Here is a 21444-nt window from a genome sequence, read left to right as displayed (position 1 = left end):
CAAACACGGCGGGTGGAGTTTAGACCAAAAAGCTCTATTTTTGTCTCTTCAGACCACATGACCTTCTCCCATTCCTCCTCTGGATCATCCAGATGGTCATTGGCAAACTTCAGACGGGCCTGGACATGCACTGGCTTGAGCAGGGGGACCTTGCGTGCGCTGCAGGATTTTAATCCATGACGGCGTAGTGTGTTACTAATGGTTGTCTTTGAGACTGTGGTCCCAGCTCTCTTCAGGTCATTACCCAGGTCCTGCCGTGTAGTTCTGTGCTGATCCCTCACCTTCCTCATGATCATTGATGCCCCACGAGGTGAGATCTTGCATGGAGCCCCAGACCGAGGGTGATTGACCGTCATCTTGAACTTCTTCCATTTTCTAATAATTGCGCCAACAGTTGTTGCCTTCTCACCAAGCTGCTTGCCTATTGTCCTGTAGCCCATCCCAGCCTTGTGCAGGTCTACAATTTTATCCCTGATGTCCTTACACAGCTCTCTGGTCTTGGCCATTGTGGAGAGGTTGGAGTCTGTTTGATTGAGTGTGTGGACAGGTGTCTTTTATACAGGTAACGAGTTCAAACAGGTGCAGTTAATACAGGTAATGATTGGAGAACAGGAGGGCTTCTTAAAGAAAAACTAACAGATCTGTGAGAGACGGAATTCTTACTGGTTGGTAGGTGATCAAATACTTATGTCATGCAATAAAATGCAAATTAATTACTTAAAAATCATACAATGTGATTTTCTGGATTTTTGTTTTAGATTCCATCTCTCACAGTTGAAGTGTACCTATGATAAAAATTACAGACCTCTACATGCTTTGTAAGTAGGAAAACCTGCAAAATCGGCAGTGTATCAAATACTTGTTCTCCCCACTGTGTGTGTGTGTATATATATATATATATATATATATACATACAGTGGGGAGAACAAGTATTTGATACACTGCCGATTTTGCAGGTTTCACATTGTATGATTTTTAAGTAATTCATTTGCATTTTATTGCATGACATAAGTATTTGATCACCTACCAACCAGTAAGAATTCCGTCTCTCACAGATCTGTTAGTTTTTCTTTAAGAAGCCCTCCTGTTCTCCAATCATTACCTGTATTAACTGCACCTGTTTGAACTCGTTACCTGTATAAAAGACACCTGTCCACACACTCAATCAAACAGACTCCAACCTCTCCACAATGGCCAAGACCAGAGAGCTGTGTAAGGACATCAGGGATAAAATTGTAGACCTGCACAAGGCTGGGATGGGCTACAGGACAATAGGCAAGCAGCTTGGTGAGAAGGCAACAACTGTTGGCGCAATTATTAGAAAATGGAAGAAGTTCAAGATGACGGTCAATCACCCTCGGTCTGGGGCTCCATGCAAGATCTCACCTCGTGGGGCATCAATGATCATGAGGAAGGTGAGGGATCAGCACAGAACTACACGGCAGGACCTGGGTAATGACCTGAAGAGAGCTGGGACCACAGTCTCAAAGACAACCATTAGTAACACACTACGCCGTCATGGATTAAAATCCTGCAGCGCACGCAAGGTCCCCCTGCTCAAGCCAGTGCATGTCCAGGCCCGTCTGAAGTTTGCCAATGACCATCTGGATGATCCAGAGGAGGAATGGGAGAAGGTCATGTGGTCTGAAGAGACAAAAATAGAGCTTTTTGGTCTAAACTCCACCCGCCGTGTTTGGAGGAAGAAGAAGGATGAGTACAACCCCAAGAACACCATCCCAACCGTGAAGCATGGCGGTGGAAACATCAGTCTTTGGGGAAGCTTTTCTGCAAAGGGGACAGGACGACTGCACTGTATTGAGGGGAGGATGGATGGGGCCATGTATCGCGAGATCTTGGCCAACAACCTCCTTCCCTCAGTAAGAGCATTGAAGATGGCTCGTGGCTGGGTCTTCCAGCATGACAATGACCCGAAACACACAGCCAGGGCAACTAAGGAGTGGCTCCGTAAGAAGCATCTCAAGGTCCTGGAGTGGCCTAGCCAGTCTCCAGACCTGAACCAAATATAAAATATTTGGAGGGGCTGAAAGTCCGTATTGCCCAGCGACAGCCCCGAAACCTGAAGGATCTGGAGAAGGTCTGTATGGAGGAGTGGGCCAAAATCCCTGCTGCAGTGGGTGCAAACCTGGTTAAGACCTACAGGAAACATATGATCTCTGTAATTGCAAACAAAGGTTTCTGTACCAAATATTAAGTTCTGCTTTTCTGATGTATCAAATACTTATGTCATGCAATAAAATGCAAATGAATTACTTAAAAATCATACAATGTGATTTTCTGGATTTTTGTTTTAGATTCCGTCTCTCACGGTTGAAGTGTACCTATGATAAAAATTACAGACCTCTACCTGCTTTGTAAGTAGGAAAACCTGCAAAATTGGCAGTGTATCAAATACTTGTTCTCCCCACTGTATATATATATACACACACACACACACACACATACACATATCAGTACCTGTCAAAAGTTTGGACTACTCATTCAAGGGTTTTTCTTTATTTTTTAGTATTTTCTACATTGTAGAATAATAGTGAAGACATCAAAACTATAAAATAACACATATGGAATCATGTAGTAACCAAAAAAGTGTCAAACCAATCTAAATATATTTTATATTTGAGATTCTTCAAATTGCCACCCTTTGCCTTGATGACAGCTTTGCACACTCTTGGCATTCTCTCAACCAGCTTCACCTGGAATACTTTTGACTGGTACTGTGTGTGTGTGTGTGTGTATATATACATATATATATATATATATATATATATATATATCCATTATCTTTTCTATATAAGTTAGTGCCGTGAAAAAGTATTTGCCCCCTTTCTGATTCTCTATTTTTGCATATTTTTGATATCAGATCTACAACCAAAACCTAATATTAGATCAAGGGAACCAGAGTTTACAAATAAAAAATAAACTTATTTTATTTAATTAAAAGTTATGCAACACCCAATTCCCCTGTGTAAAAAAACAATTCCCCCTTACACTCAATAACTGGTTGTGCCACCTTTAGCTGCAATGACTGCAACCAAATGCTTCCTGTAGTTGTTGATCAGTCTTTCACGTCGCTGTGGAGGAATTTTGGCCCACTCCTGCATGCAGAACTGTGTTGGTTTTCAAGCATTAACTGCTTGTTTCAAGTAATGCAACAACATCTCAATTGGGATTAGGTCTGGACTTTGACTAGGCCATTCCAAAACTTCCAATTTGTTGTTTTAACCATTTCATGTAGACTTGATTGTGTGTTTTGGATCATTGTCTTGCTGCAGGTTCCAGCTGCGCTTCAGCTTATGCTCACAGCCGGATGGCCTGACATTCTCCTGTAGAATTCTCTGATACAGAGCAGAATTCATGGTTCCTTCTATTAAGGCAAGCCGTCCAGGACCTGAGGCAGCAAAGCATCCCCAAACCATTACACTACCACCACAATGATTGACCAAAAAGTTGACTGAAGTTTGCCAAAAAGAACCTGGAAGCACCTGAATGATCATCAAGACTCTTGGAATAATTATCTATGGACAGATGAGTCAAAAGTATAACTTTTTGGATGACATGGGTCCCATTATGCCTGGCGAAAACCAATCACTGCATTCCACAGTAAGAACCTTATACCAACGGTCAAGTATGATGGTGGTAGTGTGATGGTTTGGGGATGCTTTGCTGCCTCAGGACCTGGACGACTTGCCTTAATAGAAGGAACCATGAATTCTGCTCTGGGGACAAATTCTTTTTCACAGCACTGTATATCGGGATTTTGTCATTTAAGTTTACAGTGAAAACGTTTTCGATCCCAAAAAAGGAACGTAAAAAAGTAATGAATTAATATATTTATTTTTTTACTTTGGACTTGCTTAGGCAGCCCGCCCAAGGATTTCAAAGGCAGAACAATTCCTGGTGTGTGTGTGGTAGTGAGGACATACTATCTGTTCGGAGGTGAGGCGTAGGGACTTGCGGTACATGTGGCTAAAACACTGGCCAGTGTTTATGGTCTCTAAGGTCTCTGATGATAGGTTGCCCACTCTGCCTAGGCCCGCCTCCTCGTCACTAGTCAGGTCATCCAGAGTCGCCCTGAAAAGTCACACATAGCTGATGGCATAGTAATTCTGCCAAAATAAACGACAATCGGTCATATGCGTTACGCATGAGGAACAGTGTGTGTCTGTGTGTAATCACTCACAGTATGTTTGTTGAGGGACCAGTGACAGACACAGAGGTTGAGACTTCAGTCTCTGCATGTGCCTCCTCTTGGTCCTGCTTAGAGTTCTCTCCAGTCTGCCATAGGGAAAGACAGAGAAAATATTGTTGTTGCTAGGCAGCTCTTTACCATTATCCTTCATTATAAAATGGGTAGTTTGGATCCTGGATGCTGATTGGACGAGCAGCATTCAAAGCTTATATGCCGATATTGGCACTGCTAATAAAGTGGAGTCGCAATTCAACGGCTCAGACACGAGACGTATGTGGCAGGGTCTACAGAGAATCACGGACTACAAAAGTTAAACCAGCCACGTCGCCGACACCGACGTCTTGCTTCTGGACAAGCTAAACACCTTCTTCGCCTGCTTTGAGGATAACACATTGCCACCAATGCGGCCCACTACCAAGGACTGTGGGCTCTCCTTCTCCATGGCAGACGTGAGTAAGACATTTAAGCATGTTAACCCCCGCAAGGCTGCCAGCCTAGCCGCGCCCTCAGAGCATGCGCAAGTGTCCCCACTTGCTTCAAGATGGCCAGCATTGCTCCTGTAACCAAGAAAGCAAAGGTAACTGAACTAAATGACTATCGCCCCATAGCACTCACTTCTGTCATCATGAAGTGCTTTGAGAGACTAGTCAAGGATCATATCACCTCTACCTTACCTGTCACCCTAGAGCCACTTCAATTTGCTTACCGCCCCAATAGATCCACAGACGATGCAATCGCCAATACACTGCATACTGCCCTATCCCATCTGGACAAGAGGAATACATATGTAAGAATGCTGTTCATTGACTATAGCTCAGCATTCAACACCATAGTACCCACCAAGATCATCATGAAGCTCGAGGCCCTGGGTCTGAACCTCGCCCTGTGCAACTGGGTCCTGGACTTCCTGACGGGCCGCCCCCAGGTGGTGAAGGTATACAACAACACCTCCACTTCGCTGATCCTCAACACTGGCGCCCCACAAGGGTGCGTGCTCAGCCCCCTCCTGTACTCCCTATTCACCCATGACTGCGTGGCCAAGCACGCCTCCAACTCAATCATCAAGTTTGCAGACAACACAACAGTAGTAGGCTTGATTACCAACAATGATGAGACAGCCTACAGGGAGGATGTGAGGGCTCTGGGAGTGTAGTGCCAAGAAAATAACCTCTCACTCAACGTCAACAAAACAAAGGAGATGATCGTGGACTTCAGGAAAAAGCAGAGGGTGCACCCCCCTATCCACATTTATGGGACCGCAGTGGAGAAGGTGGAAAGCTTCAAGTTTCTTGGCGTACACATCACTGACAAACTGAAATGGTCCACCCACGCAGACAGTGTGGTGAAGAAGGCGCAACAGAGCCTCTTCAACCTCAGGAGGCTAAATAAATTTGTCTTGGCACCTAAAACCCTCACAAACTTTTACAGATGCACAATTGAGAGCATCCTGTCGGGCTGTATCACCGCCTGGTACGGCAACTGCACCGCCCACAATTGCAGGGCTCTCCAGAGGGTGGTGCGGTCTGCAGAACGCATTACAGGGGGCAAACTACCCGCCCTCCAGGACACCTACAGCACCCGATGTCACAGGAAGGCCAAAAAGATCATCAAGGACATCAACCACCCGAGCCACTGCCTGTTCACCCCGCTATCATCCAGAAGGCGAGGTCAGTACAGGTGCATCAAAGCTGGGACAGAGAGACTGAAAAACTGCTTCTATCTCAAGGCCATCAGACTGTTAATTAGCCATCACTAACACATTAGAGGCTGCTGCCGCCTATAGAAATCACTGGCCACTTTAAGAAATGGAACACTAGTCACTTTAATAATGTTTACATATCTTGCATTACTCATCTAATATGTACAGTGGGGGAAAAAAGTATTTAGACAGCCACCAATTGTGCAAGTTCTCGCACTTAAAAAGATGAGAGAGGCCTGTAATTTTCATCATAGGTACACGTCAACTATGACAGACAAAATGAGGAAAGAAATCCAGAAAATCACATTGTAGGATTTTTAATGAATTTATTTGCAAATTATGGTGGAAAATAAGTATTTGGTCAATAACAAAAGTTTCTCAATACTTTGTTATATACCCTTTGTTGGCAATGACACAGGTCAAACGTTTTCTGTAAGTCTTCACAAGATTTTCACACACTGTTGCTGGTATTTTGGCCCATTCCTCCATGCAGATCTCCTCTAGAGCAGTGATGTTTTGGGGCTGTCGCTGGGCAACACGGACTTTCAACTCCCTCCAAAGATTTTCTATGGGGTTGAGATCTGGAGACTAGCTAGGCCACTCCAGGACCTTGAAATGCTTCTTACGAAGCCACTCCTTCGTTGCCCGGGCAGTGTGTTTGGGATCATTGTCATGCTGAAAGACCCAGCCACGTTTCATCTTCAATGCCCTTGCTGATGGAAGGAGGTTTTCACTCAAAATCTCACGATACATGGCCCCATTCATTCTTTCCTTTACACGGATCAGTCGTCCTGGTCCCTTTGCAGAAACAGCCCCAAAGCATGATGTTTCCACCCCCATGCTTCACAGTAGGTATAGTGTTCTTTGGATGCAACTCAGCATTCTTTGTCCTCCAAACACAACGACTTGAGTTTTTACCAAAAAGTTATATTTTGGTTTCATCTGACCATATGACATTCTCCCAATCCTCTTCTGGATCATCCAAATGCACTCTAGCAAACTTCAGACGGGCCTGGACATGTACTGGCTTAAGCAGGGGGACACGTCTGGCACTGCAGGTACTGGCTTAAGCAGGGGGACACGTCTGGCACTGCAGGATTTGAGTCCCTGGCGGCGTAGTGTGTTACTGATGGTAGGCTTTGTTATTTTGGTCCCAGCTCTCTGCAGGTCATTCACTAGGTCCCCCTGTGTGGTTCTGGGATTTTTGCTCACCGTTCTTGTGATCATTTTGACCCCACGGGGTGAGATCTTGCGTGGAGCCCCAGATCGAGGGAGATTATCAGTGGTCTTGTATGTCTTCCATTTCCTAATAATTTCTCCCACAGTTGATTTCTTCAAACCAAGCTGCTTACCTATTGCAGATTCAGTCTTCCCAGCCTGGTGCAGGTCTACAATTTTGTTTCTGGTGTCCTTTGACAGCTCTTTGGTCTTGGCCATAGTGGCGTTTGGAGTGTGACTGTTTGAGGTTGTGGACAGGTGTCTTTTATACTGATAACAAGTTCAAACAGGTGCCATTAATACAGGTAACGAGTGGAGGACAGAGGAGCCTCTTAAAGAAGAAGTTACAGGTCTGTGAGAGCCAGAAATCTTGCTTGTTTGTAGGTGACCAAATACTTATTTTCCACCATAATTTGCAAATTAATTAATTAAAAATCCTACAATGTGATTTTCAGGAATGTTTTTTTCTCAATTTGTCTGTCATAGTTGACGTGTACCTATGATGAAAATTACAGGCCTCTCTCATCTTTTTAAGTGGGAGAACTTGCACAATTGGTGGCTGACTAAATACTTTTTTCCCCCACTGTATATACTGTATTCTATAATATTATACTGTATCTTAGCCATGCTCTGTCATTGCTCCTCCATATATGTTTTGTTAATTCCATTCCTTACTTAGATGTGTGTGTATTGGGTATATGTTGTGAAGTTGTTAGATATTACATGTTAGATATTACTGCACTGTCAGAGCTAGAAGCACAAGCATTTCGCTACACCCGCAATAACACCTGCTAAACACGTGTATGTGACAAATTTGATTTGATTTTAATAGTTCCTTCTGAGTTATCACTGTGCCGCCATAAGAATATCATCATGTTCACGATGCTGTCTGAACCCTCTCTTGAATTTCTCTCAACAACGGCATTTATCTGTGACTATATTCATGATATAGCATGGCCTTTTGTGCCTTATTGCTTAAATAAGATGATGATTCATGAAATTCCAAACTGACTAAAATGTCAATTGTAAGGTGTGTTGGTGCTGGACAGGAACAACATATGTAGAGGCTGTGGGTCCCCAAAATACCTGGGTCGTGTTTATTAGGCCACACCCTAGCAAAACATGTTGCAACTGAAAACAAAAACGATTGTTTCTTATTGGACAAGTTCAGATAGTACCTCCCTGTCTTCTTCCGTTTTGTGCCTACTGAACACAACCCTAGCCTGGATTGAGAAAGCCTGTGATAGGCTAACTGGTTTGGGTTAGTTGAGAAACCTTGTGATAGGCTACCTAGTTTGGGTTAGTTGAGAAAGCCTGTGATAGGCTACCTGGTTTGGGTTAGTTGAGAAAGCCTGTGATAGGCTACCTGGTTTGGGTTAGTTGAAAAAAACCTGTGATAGGCTACCTGGTTTGGGTTAGTTGAAAAAACCCTGTGATAGGCTACCTGGTTTGGGTTAGTTGAAAAAACCCTGTGATAGGCTACCTGGTTTGGGTTAGTTGAGAAAGCCTGTGATAGGCTACCTGGTTTGGGTTAGTTGAGAAAGCCTGTGATAGGCTACCTGGTTTGGGTTAGTGTCCATGTCCTTCCTCCTCCAGGAGAACCACCAGCGGCCAGACTTTTTGGGCATCTTGTCCTTCACCAGCTGGTCAATGGCACTCTACAGACAGACAGTACAAGGTTAAAGGTCATATATATCACACCTGTCACCACTTTCCCAACTATCTGGCCTTTCTCCTGAAGTGTGCACTCATACACTACTCCCCCATACATTGGTATACAGTAGGTATGAGCCAGAGAGACTTCCCTTCATATTTCTTTATACTAGTCATTTAATTTCAAATCCATGAAGGGAAGTGAACAAGGGTAAAGATTGGAGATATAGGCCTCCTGTAGCTCAGTTGGTAGAGCATGGCGCTTGCAACGCCAGGGTTGTGGGTTCAATTCCCACGAGGGGCCAGTATGAAAAATGTATGCACTCACTAACTGTAAGTCGTTTTGGATAAGAGCGTCTGCTAAATGACTAAAATGTTTAAAAAAAAAAGTTAAATATACCTTTGGTAGATTCTTTTGAAAAACTTGCATTGACAGGACCATAGGGGCAGCCACTGCCCAGTTATAATACCTAAAAGAGCACCAAAAAAACATGAATTTGTCAACTGACAGACACATTGAAAACATATGATGGCAGAACTACAAGCAAACAACAGATTGTACAGCATTACCAAATGCAACTCTAACACTTACTTTGAGTTGATGCAGATAACCAGGTTTGGATCTTCGATGATTCCAGGGTTGCTCACCATATCCTGGTAGTTCACAACATGTTCCATAAACTGATCTGGAACAGAGGCAAATGGCAATAGAGAAAGTCAAGAAAAAGTATCATCAATCCAACTGTTACAAATGGGTAAGAATGCATAGGTTACTACATGTTCATATTTCATCTAAAAAAGGTCCGTCTTCATTAGCTTGATAAAGATCATCACTAGAAGCAGCAAACGGTGAGCGGATGTGGTTCCTTCCATCGGACACATACACAACTGCACAGAAATAGACATTGCAGGAAAGTTCTCCTGCAACAGGGTGATCAAATTAAGATCCTACATCTGTACACACGCACCTTTGTTGATTTGGCTGGTGTGGCCGGTGCGGCCGCAGAGGGACATGCTAACATCCAAGTGGTCGGTGGTAGAGTCGGACAGGTACTCTGTGCCGCTGTCCATGGCCCCACTGCCCACCGACTGTGGAGACTGGTTACCAGAACTGGACCCTTGCTCCGCACCGGGCCGCGAGCATCCTTCTGCCTCACTGAGAGGAGAGGGATAGCCATTAGCAAAATCTTCTACCACTATGCCTTTTACGTGCCTTTTATGTGTTTACTTGAGAAGTGAATTGCCTGAGTTGAAATGGAATTGACCCCCAGCCTGCATTCATGTACATAATGGCCTCACGGGGGCCAGTATGAAAAATGTATACACTCACTAATTGGAAGTCGCTCTGGATAAGAGCGTCTGCTAAATGACTAAAAAAATAAATAAATAAAAACACTGATATTTCATCATTATGGTGAGGGAACAGAAAGTTCCAAGCTGTTGCATTTATCAGGTGCTATTCCTAAAGGATCTCATAGTAGGAGTGGGATCAATAGGTTCAAACTCTGAGAAACACTCAGAAATGACTATTGATTTGGTATAGGATGCGATACAGTCTATGATATCTTATGTCTGCTGATGTCCATGTGAGTCCCTAGCAGTGAGACCTGCCTTGTGAGGACACAGTAACGCCTAAGATAAGATAACATTCCTCATGATCAGGTTAGGGAATGCATCCTGCTACATTATCCACATATAGAGTTAACTGATTTGTGTCATCCTTGACACTGAGTAAGTGTGGTTTGCGGAAGGCATGCCAACTGGGAACTTGGGTCATATCGAGACAGAAGTTGGGGAAAGGTGACATATTTTGGCCTAGATATTATGAAATCCATTGCATGTTGACCTCCATTAATATTTTTCCATGGAAGACACCAAAACCAAATCATCATATTCGGTGGGACATGAAAACCCCAGTGGAGGTAGAGCTACTTTCTAACTTAAAGTAGCTCTATGGTAGAATCCATGCACTCATCTATCATGTAAGCTCACTGGCCGTGTCCGAATACCTGTACTTGCGTTCTAAATAGTAGGCATTTTGGGTATGCAAAAATAAAAGTTTGATAGATGTGAAATTGTAAATATTTTGTATGCTTTAACTGTCTAGAGCAGTGCTGCCCAACCCTCTTCCTGGAGATCAACCCTAATTTAACACACCTGATTCTACTTATTAAATCAAATCAAATCAAATTTTATTGGTCACATGTGCCGAATACAACAGGTGCAGACATTACAGTGAAATGCTTACTTACAGCCCTTAACCAACAGTGCATTTATTTTAAACAAAAAAAGTAAGAATAAAACAACAACAAAAAAAGTGTTGAGAAAAAAAAGAGCAGAAGTAAAATAAAGTGACAGTAGGGAGGCTATATATACAGTAAAATAAAGTGACAGTAGGGAGGCTATATATACAGGGGGGTACCGTTGCAGAGTCAATGTGCGGGGGCACCGGCTAGTTGAGGTAGTTGAGGTAATATGTACATGTGGGTAGAGTTAAAGTGACTATGCATAAATACTTAACAGAGTAGCAGCAGCGTAAAAGGATGGGGTGGGGGGCAGTGCAAATTGTCCGGGTAGCAATGATTAGCTGTTCAGGAGTCTTATGGCTTGGGGGTAGAAGCTGTTGAGAAGTCTTTTGGACCTAGACTTGGCACTCCGGTATCGCTTGCCGTGCGGTAGCAGAGAGAACAGTCTATGACTAGGGTGGCTGGAGTCTTTGACAATTTTGAGGGCCTTCCTCTGACACCGCCTGGTATAGAGGTCCTGAATGGCAGGGAGCTTTGCCCCAGTGATGTACTGGGCCGTACGCACTACCCTCTGTAGTGCCTTGCGGTCAGAGGCCAAGCAGTTGCCATACCAGGCGGTGATGCAACCAGTCAGGATGCTCTCGATGGTGCAGCTGTAGAATTTTTTGAGGATCTGAGGACCCATGCCAAATCTTTTTAGTCTCCTGAGGGGGAATAGGCTTTGTCGTGCCCTCTTCACGACTGTCTTGGTGTGTTTGGACCATGATAGTTCGTTGGTGATGTGGACACCAAGGAACTTGAAGCTCTCAACCTGTTCCACTACAGCCCCGTCGATGACAAGACCTTAACTAGCCGAATCAGATATGCTAAATTAGGGTTGGACTGACAACCTACAGGACAGTAGATCTCCAGGAAGAGGGTTGGGCAGCCTTGGTCTAGAGTCTAAACCCTGTCTAAACCGGGGAGGTGGAAACATAGAATTTAGCATTACTGCTATTAGCCAATAGAAACGTATTGAATAACAGATTCAATACATGTTACAACAGATAGTCCAAAACATGTATCTAAAGGAAGCTTGTTCTGAAGTGTCTGTCCTATATCTGAGAGATATAAGAACATGTATTTATCCCCTTATTTTAGGCACTAAACTATCTCCATATATACAATTCCATTCATTTGCACTGGTACTGGGGACCTTCAGAGGAGTCCCAAGACGCTTGTGGGGGTCGTAGACCAAAACGGAGACCTTTCACCGCAGATGTGGAAGGGCGATATTGGCGGATGTGGTGGATTGAGAAGCAGACAATGCAACAACAAAAAAAGATATCTCTAGCTGAAACAGAGAGATTTTGATGGGGATGTTTTTATTATGTTAATTCAATTTCCACAGGGGGTGCGGAAATTGTAGGCCAAGGGTTAAATGCAGGTTGACGTTTATTGTCATGAATCTTGCCCTGGAGGCAGAACTGAGCAATAATTGAGGAAGAAAAGGACGGAAAGAAGGAAGGAGAGCAGGGAGCTCTTTACCTTTTAGGTGGGAAGTAGAGTGCTGCCACCTCTGGGTCCAGGTTAGACAAGTCATCCAGGTAGATGTCGGAGGGTCCCAGGTGCTGACTGCGTTTACCTGTGTTCACACAGCACAGCAGCACAGAGACTGAGCACAGAGAACCACCACACAATTCAAAGTAATGTCAAAACCAACACTCAAATCCTCTTGAAGATATTACTATAATGCGTATACCTGCCCAGGGTTTAGGGATTGAGACGAGATCTGTTTCTCACCTTTCTTCTTGTCCTGGTGCTCTGCTGAGCTAGACTGCTCCTCCCTCAGAGCCTCAGTGGCTAACACATCTGTCACTCCAATACTCTCTGCAGCCTGATTGGTCAGGGAGTGGTCTGTGGCTCTGGACGTCATTACAACTCCGTTCTCTGTCTCCTCCCCTCCCTCGGTGCAGGGCTCAATCCCGCTGTCGCCCTCACTCAAGACAACTCCTGGCCCCTGTCCATTGGGTTCTGGAAAGGCACTGTGATGGTCTGGGTGTGCTCTGCTACCCAGACACTCTGTGGTAATGGGACCTAAGTTGGCTGCACTGGCATAGCTAGTTGTGTTAGCCAATCTAGCCTTGTTAGTTAAAGCTAAAGTAGCTGTGCTGTTGCTAGCTAGCCTGTCTGCGCTGATTGTGGCAGCTTTGCTACCTTTTCTGGATGGGATGTGTGTGTCTATACAGTCGTTTTCAACTTGGCTAACCATGTTAGCTACACATTCAACATTTGCTGTGCTTACTTCGCTAGCTTGTCTATCAGTATCGCCTACATTAGCAATGCTAATTTTGTTAGCCAGGGAGTTTATGGAGTCTTCCAGCTCCGGGTTGGATGGGGACTCCTCGGCTACTTCATCCCCTGCCTGCTGGGTCTCTACTTGTGGCTGCGTTTCCATTTTTCTAGGCCCTGGGGCTTGGGGCGAGTCTATGCTAGCCATCGCTAATGATGCCAATGTTAGCGGCTCTGAGAGCAGCTCTGAGGTGGGGTGATTCGGGGTGGAGTGGGCCATATTGGAGGCTCTCTCCAGGTCTATGGGGGAACTTTCTGTGGGTTGGACCGCTGGTCCGGTCCTGGGCATGGGCCTGACCACCACCGCCACGCTACTGCTCGCTCGGACACAGCTGACCACGGGCTCCAGGCCCATGTCAAAGGAATCCTGCCGCTTGATGGTGCGGAAGTGGGAGCTGTCGGAGCAGCGGACGCCAGGGGAGACATGCTGCACCTCCACCCTCCCTCTCTCCGTTGGACACATCTAGAGGGAGCAGGGAAAACAAAGCAGTCTGGTGATGGAGCTACTGAACAAACTTTTTATGACACCTGTACGTCCTGTTATGACATGCCCTGTTATGACACCTGTACGTCCTGTTATGACACCTGTACGTCCTGTTATGACATGCCCTGTTATGACACCTGTACGTCCTGTTATGACACCTGTACGTCCTGTTATGACACCTGTACGTCCTGTTATGACACCTGTACGTCCTGTTATGACATGCCCTGTTATGACACCTGTACGTCCTGTTATGACATGCCCTGTTATGACACCTGTACGTCCTGTTATGACATGCCCTGTTATGACACCTGTACGTCCTGTTATGACATGTCCTGTTATGACACCTGTACGTCCTGTTATGACATGCCCTGTTATGACACCTGTACGTCCTGTTATGACATGCCCTGTTATGACACCTGTACGTCCTGTTATGACATGTCCTGTTATGACACCTGTACGTCCTGTTATGACATGTCCTGTTATGACACCTGTACGTCCTGTTATGACATGTCCTGTTATGACACCTGTACGTCCTGTTATGACATGCCCTGTTATGACACCTGTACGTCCTGTTATGACATGTCCTGTTATGACACCTGTACGTCCTGTTATGACATGCCCTTTTATGACACCTGTACGTCCTGTTATGACATGCCCTTTTATGACAACCGAATGCCATGTTATGACATGATGTGTTCTAACACCTGTATGTACTGTTATGACACCTGTACGTTGTGTTATGACATGCCCTGTTATGACACCTGTACGTCCTGTTATGACATGCCCTTTTATGACAACCGAATGCCATGTTATGACATGATGTGTTCTAACACCTGTATGTACTGTTATGACACCTGTACGTTGTGTTATGACACCTGTATGTCCTGTAGGGATGTGCATCTTGCCTTTCAAGCACCATTCGATTCTCATCTAGATACATGGGCTCTGATACAATACAGGAACGATACATTTTCTAAATTTAAATCTGATAGTGATGGAGCTCAGGAGCTGGGCCTCTGAGCTGGATCTATCTGAGCTGAATTCTCTCGGTCTGAGCTGAATTATCTCGTTTGTTTGTGTGTGTGTCATAGCTCATATCTGTAGAAATTAGCTATGACATAACCAATGAATATAGCACAGCTTTGTATTTCACCCCAGTCTTAAAGGCAAATGGTTTTGACCATTTGGGGCGTTAGGTAGCCTAGCGGTTCAGAGCATTGGGCCAGTAACCAAAATGTCGCTGGTTCGAATCCCCCGAGCAGACTAGGTGAAAAATCTGTCAAAGTGCCCTTAAGCAAGGCACTTAACCCGAATAGCTCCTGTGTAAGTCACTCTGGATAAGAGCGTCTGCTAAATGACTCAAATGTAAAATGTAATCATAGGCCTACAGTGCAGCTGAAAATAATTATTGCAGAAATTACATCTTTACCCTGTTCATGTAAAAATGACCAAATAAACAGACTATTTAAACCAAAACTACCTTAAAATGAGGAGGTTCACCATTTCTTATGGTGAACCTGGCAATCGAAAAGCCCCAATCAGCAGCAGCAAGATGTGAGTTGTGTCCACTCCGGTAGCCTACACAACTCTTGTCGGTAAAACAATTTTCTACAGTGCATTTGGTAACAATGACCCAGCAAATTACATTGGTTGTCACCCAACTAATAAAGCCCATGACTTGACATTGCGAAAGCCATTTTACAAGCATTTGAATGCTGAAGATGCTAGGAATATTAGATCAGGGAGGCTCTGGTTGGTGAGAGCAGCTGCACTCTGTATGTACAGTTGCTATCTGACTTGGAGATCAATGACTTTCACATTTACATGCTTAGTTCAATAGGCTACTGAAGGAGAGGACGCATCAACTCAGTCACAAAAGATTAGATATTTTTGGAGGGGGGAAATGCAATTATATGAGTAAAAGAACGTTAGTGAACCGGCGGTTCATAATGTTTGAATAAATGTTCTGACCAATTCATGCTACCTTTGGATCAGTTTGGGCTCCCGCGGACCGATGCACTTGCATCTTGAACTTTTGAGCTGGGGACTGATGCCCATCAGTGAATTGTTACATCCCTAATGTCCTTTTATGACACCTGTATGTCCTGTTGACACCTGTATGCCCTGTTATGACACCTGTATGCCCTGTTATGACCTCTGTATGTTCCGTTATGACACCTGTATGCCCTGTTATGACCTCTGTATGCCCTGTTATGACACCTGTATGCCCTGTTATGACACCAGTATGCCATGTTATGACCTCTGTATGCCCTGTTATGACACCTGTATGCCCTGTTATGACACCTGTATGCCCTGTTATGACACCTGTATGCCCTGTTATGACCTCTGTATGTTCCGTTATGGCCTCAATTTGACCTGTTATGTCATACCTCGGGAAAGCCGCCCCAGTTCCACTGCATCTGAGGCCCTGAAGACTCCGGAGGCTTCACCAGCAGCTCAGAGTCACTCTTGGGGGAGGAAGGACGACTATAGAACACACTGGAAATAGAAGACGCAGAGAGGCTAATTAATATAAGGAAAGAGAGAGAAACTGTTGAGAAAGAGACCAAAAGACAGACAGACAGACAGACACACACAGAGAGAGACAGAGAAAGAGAGACAGAGATGGACGGGGGGGTTGAAGAAGCTCTCAGAAGGCTCTGATGAAGGCCATGCATACGTAAGCTAAGCTAGATAAACACAACTGATAGCGGCAAGTGCAGTGTGCAGGTTTTTTTTTTTTTTTTTTTACAATAATTCCAAATAATTCCCACACACCTGCAACAAGTAACCTCAGATGTGCGAGTGCGTTTCCTAATTTGAGAGAGAGAGAGGGGGGAAAAGAGTGACAAGGACAGAGAGAGTTCATAAACTGGAGAAAGAGGGGGATAGAGAGAGAGAGTTCATAAACTGGAGAAAGAGGGGGACAGAGAGAGAGAGTTCATAAACTGGAGAAAGAGGGGGACACAGAGAGAGAGAGTTCATAAACTGGAGAAAGAAGGGGACAGAGCGAGAGAGAGTTCATAAACTGGAGAAAGAGGGGGACAGAGAGAGAGAGTTCATAAACTGGAGAAAGAGGGGGACAGAGAGAGAGAGTTCATAAACTGGAGAAAGAGGGGGACAGAGAGAGAGAGTTCATAAACTGGAGAAAGAGGGGGACACAGAGAGAGAGAGTTCATAAACTGGAGAAAGAAGGGGACAGAGCGAGAGAGAGTTCATAAACTGGAGAAAGAGGGGGACAGAGTGAGAGAGAACATAAAAGATAATTCAAATGCCAACTTATTTTAACTGACTACTAGGTGCGGTTTCTAGGACACAGATTAGCCTAAAACTGGAGAATTTCCATTAAATTATTTTTTGTCCAGGATTAGGCTTAATCTGTGTCCAGGAAACCACCCCTTAAAGTGCTAGTAAGTTGTCTGACCTGTTGTCTGGCCTTAATGGCCAAATGTACTCTTACATCTCTACTCGCTATAGCCAGAAGAGGACTGGCCACCGCTCAGAGCCTGGTTCCTCTTTAGGTTTCTGCCTTAGTTCCTAGGGAGTTTTTCCTAGCCACTGTGCTTCTGCCTGCATTGCTTGCTCTTTGGGAGTTTAGGCTGGGTATCTGTAAAGCACTTTGTGACAACTGTTGATGTAAAAAGGGCTTTATAAAATACATTTGATTGATTGATTGCCTGACCTCTCTGAGGGGGACCCCTCTCCGTCTGAGTGAGGGTGGACGTCCCTGATCTGCATGACCACCAACTCTTCATGTGGCTCCTCAGACAGCGAGAAGTACACAGACTTACTGTTAGGGAGACAAAAGAGTCAGCCACAGGGTATCAGAACACTAAAGCTGATCATTCAAAGTCTCATACCGGATGCTAAATCTAAACATATATGACCTGGGTTGAATATGTATTCGTCTTCCACCTAACACTTGAGGTATGCCTGATTTAACTTGGATGGCACAATGAAACCGATAGAATAGTAATTTTCAAACAATGGAATTAATGTTTTCAATGGTAGTTGATGGGTCGTTCCACGAAAAGAGTACATTTTGCGTCCCTTTGATATTTTAAGTAGAACTTGTGCACCGATATTGCATTTTAAAAGCCTGTTATCTTACATGAAGTGCCCTTTATTATAGACCACATGGAAAATTCAATAAATTCAATTTTTTATATTAATAAAGACTTGCTAAAGTGCCCAGAATCTGTCTCTCGTCATGTTTTTTAGAGTTCTAGCGAAATTTTTACCCACTTAACACCACAATTTCTCCAAGTTTTCACCATCATTGTAAGGCCCTACTTACGTTCTTGCTTTGACAATCATTTCTGAAGATTATAATTTATTTCATGTGATTAATTTACGTCGGTCCTTCATTTTAAGGTCAACCCTGCATATCACTTTTTAACCACATTACTTTACTAAAATATTTCAGTTGTTGTGTATATTACATTTGTTTTATCCCATGACTTTATTTCATTCTGTTAATTTGTATTTTAAGAATAATGACTAAAGGATTTCACCCCAAATACAGTATAAATGTGTGAACGGTGTTAGAGTTATAATGTAGTGGCAACCCACTAACAGAGGGGGGCGGGACTAAACATTCCAGGGTGAAGGGGACTGAGAAAACAGGTTAAAAAAAGCCTCCTAAAGGTGGGCGGAGCAAAGTGCCTTTGTGTGTCAAGGGGTATAAAACAGGAAGTGTATGGGTTTTGGCGCCAGAGCTCTCCATGAATAAAAAGACAGATCATTCTTGCTGGTTGTGAACCTTGAATCATTTATGATTAAAACCAGGGCCTTACAACCCCTGGTAATGATTCAAGCTTAGGTTGAATTAGAGATAGAAATTCTCGTGACACATTCCAAGTCATTATCTCATCTCTTTAGAGCAGCTGCCTATGCTGTCTGACAAAATCACTATTTTGTAGTTCTTGAAAGTAAATAAGGCTTACATTTATGACTGCTGAATACCAATACCTCACGAAGCAACTGCTCTCTATGTATCCCCTCATGATCGCGCAATTCTTCTGTCTCACGTTGCAGGCGTAAAAGAAACACAGACCGGACAAGTAGCCGCGCAATGGATATCACGTTTTCTGCACTAAACTATGTAGAACATTGGCCTGTTGGAAACTACAACTGCGTACTACGTCGCGCAGTTTGGGCATGATCTGATTTATCTCTAGAGAAACTGCAGAGCAATGTGCGCATTGAGCTCACAGATAAAAAACAAACAAAATGAAATTCAAATAATTGAACTGACGTTGGTCAATTAGAAACCGAAAAATAACCAACATTTCAGTTCATCACTGAGCACTAATAGATAGGCTAGAAATGTTTTAACAATTTCACATTTTTGGTGAAGCTTGCATTCAATTGCCATCCCTGTTGCACACAACAAGCTTCCCTGTCACATGGGTATTTATGGCTGATTTAAGATGAAAACCTCAACCCTGTTACAGTCAACCCTGTCATTTATTTTACTTAAACCCTTGAGATGGTATTTTTATTTTTATTTTATTAAGTTGAACGTGTGCTCTTTATGACAATGTTAAAATTTGGCGAAATGTATATAATTTTTTTACCAAGTTAGACAGGGGTTGCGTTTTTCACGCAGAAAAAAAAAGGTAAAACGCATACGAAATATACATTTACATTTACGTCATTTAGCAGACGCTCTTATCCAGAGCGACTTACAAATTGGTGCATTCACCTTATAGCCAGTGGGATAACCACTTTACAATGTGTTTTTCTTATTTATTTTTTTATCTTATTTATTTTTTTAATCTTTATTTTTTATTTATTTTTGCTGCATTTTGTAAACGCAGATCTCAAATTGTAATTTCTGCTCAGACTAATTTTGTGCTTCAGTTGCACTCGGATGAGAATTCATGAATGGGCATCTATCAGCAGACAGCACTCTGACTGATGTGGAGCTACTTTTCTCAGTGTAGCCTACTTTTGTCCAGTAAAATGCTATATTTACTTCAAGCAAAACATTAGGAAATGTAGCTGGCTACATTCTTTCTATGATAAACATTAGAAATTGGCACAGTTTTTTTTGCTTTTTCATTGTAAGCTCATTAACTTTTGTGGCTGCTAACCAAATAGCATTGCACTTCTGTTGTCATCTGATGAATGAAGCTATTTTCTGCCGAATGTGTTGCAGTAACTTATATTTTCTGTCAAGGAAAATTATAGTTGCACGCCCCTGATCCTTCTACTGAAGCAATATTTTTCCCCCCACTTTCAATATAAAATGCAGGTCAAATGGTTTAAAATGCAGATTTTTTGATCTGCGTTTGGAAAATGCTGATTTCTGAACTCTAAAATGACACCTGTTACACTACCCACAATGTACTCTATTCATGGAATGACCCTGACAGTGACCTGGCGAGCATGGGCGTGGTGGGCTCTTCTTCTTCCTGTTCTCCTGACTGCTCCCTCTCTCTCTCGTCGGACGAGGAGCTACCATCTTCTCTTAGGTGGGAGTCGGAGCGTATGCGTTTGCGCCGCCGCTTTTTCCTTCGTGTGCTTCCGGAACTGGGGAGCCCCTCAAAGGTTTCCTCGGAACCCTCCGGCAGCTCGATGTGGATGGGCGACGTGCAGAGGTGGGCTGGCACTCTGGACTGGTTGGTGGGGGGAAAAAAATTCACATTTCAAACTAAAGGTAAAGTACTTACTATGCTACACATACAGTGCATTCGGAAAGTATTCAGACCACTTGACTTTTTCCACATTTTGTTACACTACAGCCTTCTTCAAAAATGGATTAGATGTTTTTCCTCATCATAAAAAACAGAAATACCTTATTTACATAAGTATTCAGACCCTTTGTTATGAGACTCGAAATTGAGCTCGGGTGTATCCTGTTTCCATTGATCATCCTTGAGAGGTTTCTACAACTTGATTGGAGTCCACCTGTGGTAAATTCAATTGATTGGACATGATCTGGAAAGGCACATATAAGGTCTCACAGTTGACAGTGCATGTCAGAGTAAAAACCAAGCCATGAGGTCAAAGGAATTGTCCGTAGAGCTCAGAGAAAAGATTGTGTCGAGGCACAGTTCTGGGGAAGGGTACCAAAAAATGTCTGCAGCATTGAAGGTCCCCAAAACACAGTGGCCTCCATCATTCTTAAATGGAAGAAGTTTGGAATCACCAAACTGAGCAATCGGGGGAGAAGGGCCTTGATCAGGGAGGTGACCAAGAACCCGATGGTCACTGACAGAGCTCCAGAGTTCCTCTGTGGAGAGGGGAGTAACTTCCAGCAGGACACTCATCTCTGCAGCACTCCACCAATCAGGCATTTATGGTAGAGTGTCCAAACGGAAGCCACTCCTCAGTAAAAGGCACATGACTGCCCGCTTGGAGTTTGCCAAAAGACACCCAAAGCCTCTCAGACCATAAGAAACAAGATTCTCTGGTCTGATGAAATTACAAATGAACTCTTTGGCCTGAATACCAAGCATCACATCTGGAGGAAACCTGGCACCATCCCTACGGTGAAGCATGGTGGTGGCAGCATCATGCTGTGGGGATGTTTTTCAGCGGCAGGGACTGGAAGACTAGTCATGATCGAGGGAAAGATGAACGGAGAAAAGTACAGAGA

At 43.8% G+C, this 21444-nt stretch overlaps 1 protein-coding gene across 2 annotated transcripts in view; it reads right to left on the bottom strand.

The window, feature by feature from the left end:
- Positions 1-21444, bottom strand: part of zgc:123305 — a 36060-nt gene that overhangs the window by 4991 nt on the left and 9625 nt on the right. Inside the window, exons 4-14 of one of the 2 annotated variants that reach the window (XM_041864264.2) lie at positions 20223-20461; positions 17521-17628; positions 16229-16337; positions 12806-13817; positions 12551-12647; positions 9746-9933; positions 9370-9463; positions 9178-9247; positions 8684-8782; positions 4199-4293; positions 3942-4089 (exon numbers count right to left, since the gene is read on the bottom strand). In XM_041864264.2, coding sequence (XP_041720198.1) covers positions 3942-4089; positions 4199-4293; positions 8684-8782; positions 9178-9247; positions 9370-9463; positions 9746-9933; positions 12551-12647; positions 12806-13817; positions 16229-16337; positions 17521-17628; positions 20223-20461 — 2259 coding nt within the window. The remainder of the gene's footprint in view (positions 1-3941; positions 4090-4198; positions 4294-8683; positions 8783-9177; positions 9248-9369; positions 9464-9745; positions 9934-12550; positions 12648-12805; positions 13818-16228; positions 16338-17520; positions 17629-20222; positions 20462-21444) is intronic. The other variant, XM_041864266.2, reaches the window with a different exon arrangement.

This window comes from Coregonus clupeaformis, chromosome 12, assembly GCF_020615455.1.
Source record: "Coregonus clupeaformis isolate EN_2021a chromosome 12, ASM2061545v1, whole genome shotgun sequence".
Lineage (NCBI taxonomy): Eukaryota > Metazoa > Chordata > Actinopteri > Salmoniformes > Salmonidae > Coregonus > Coregonus clupeaformis.
Note: the sequence above shows the minus strand (reverse complement) of the source record. Positions and strands in the feature narration are given on the sequence as shown.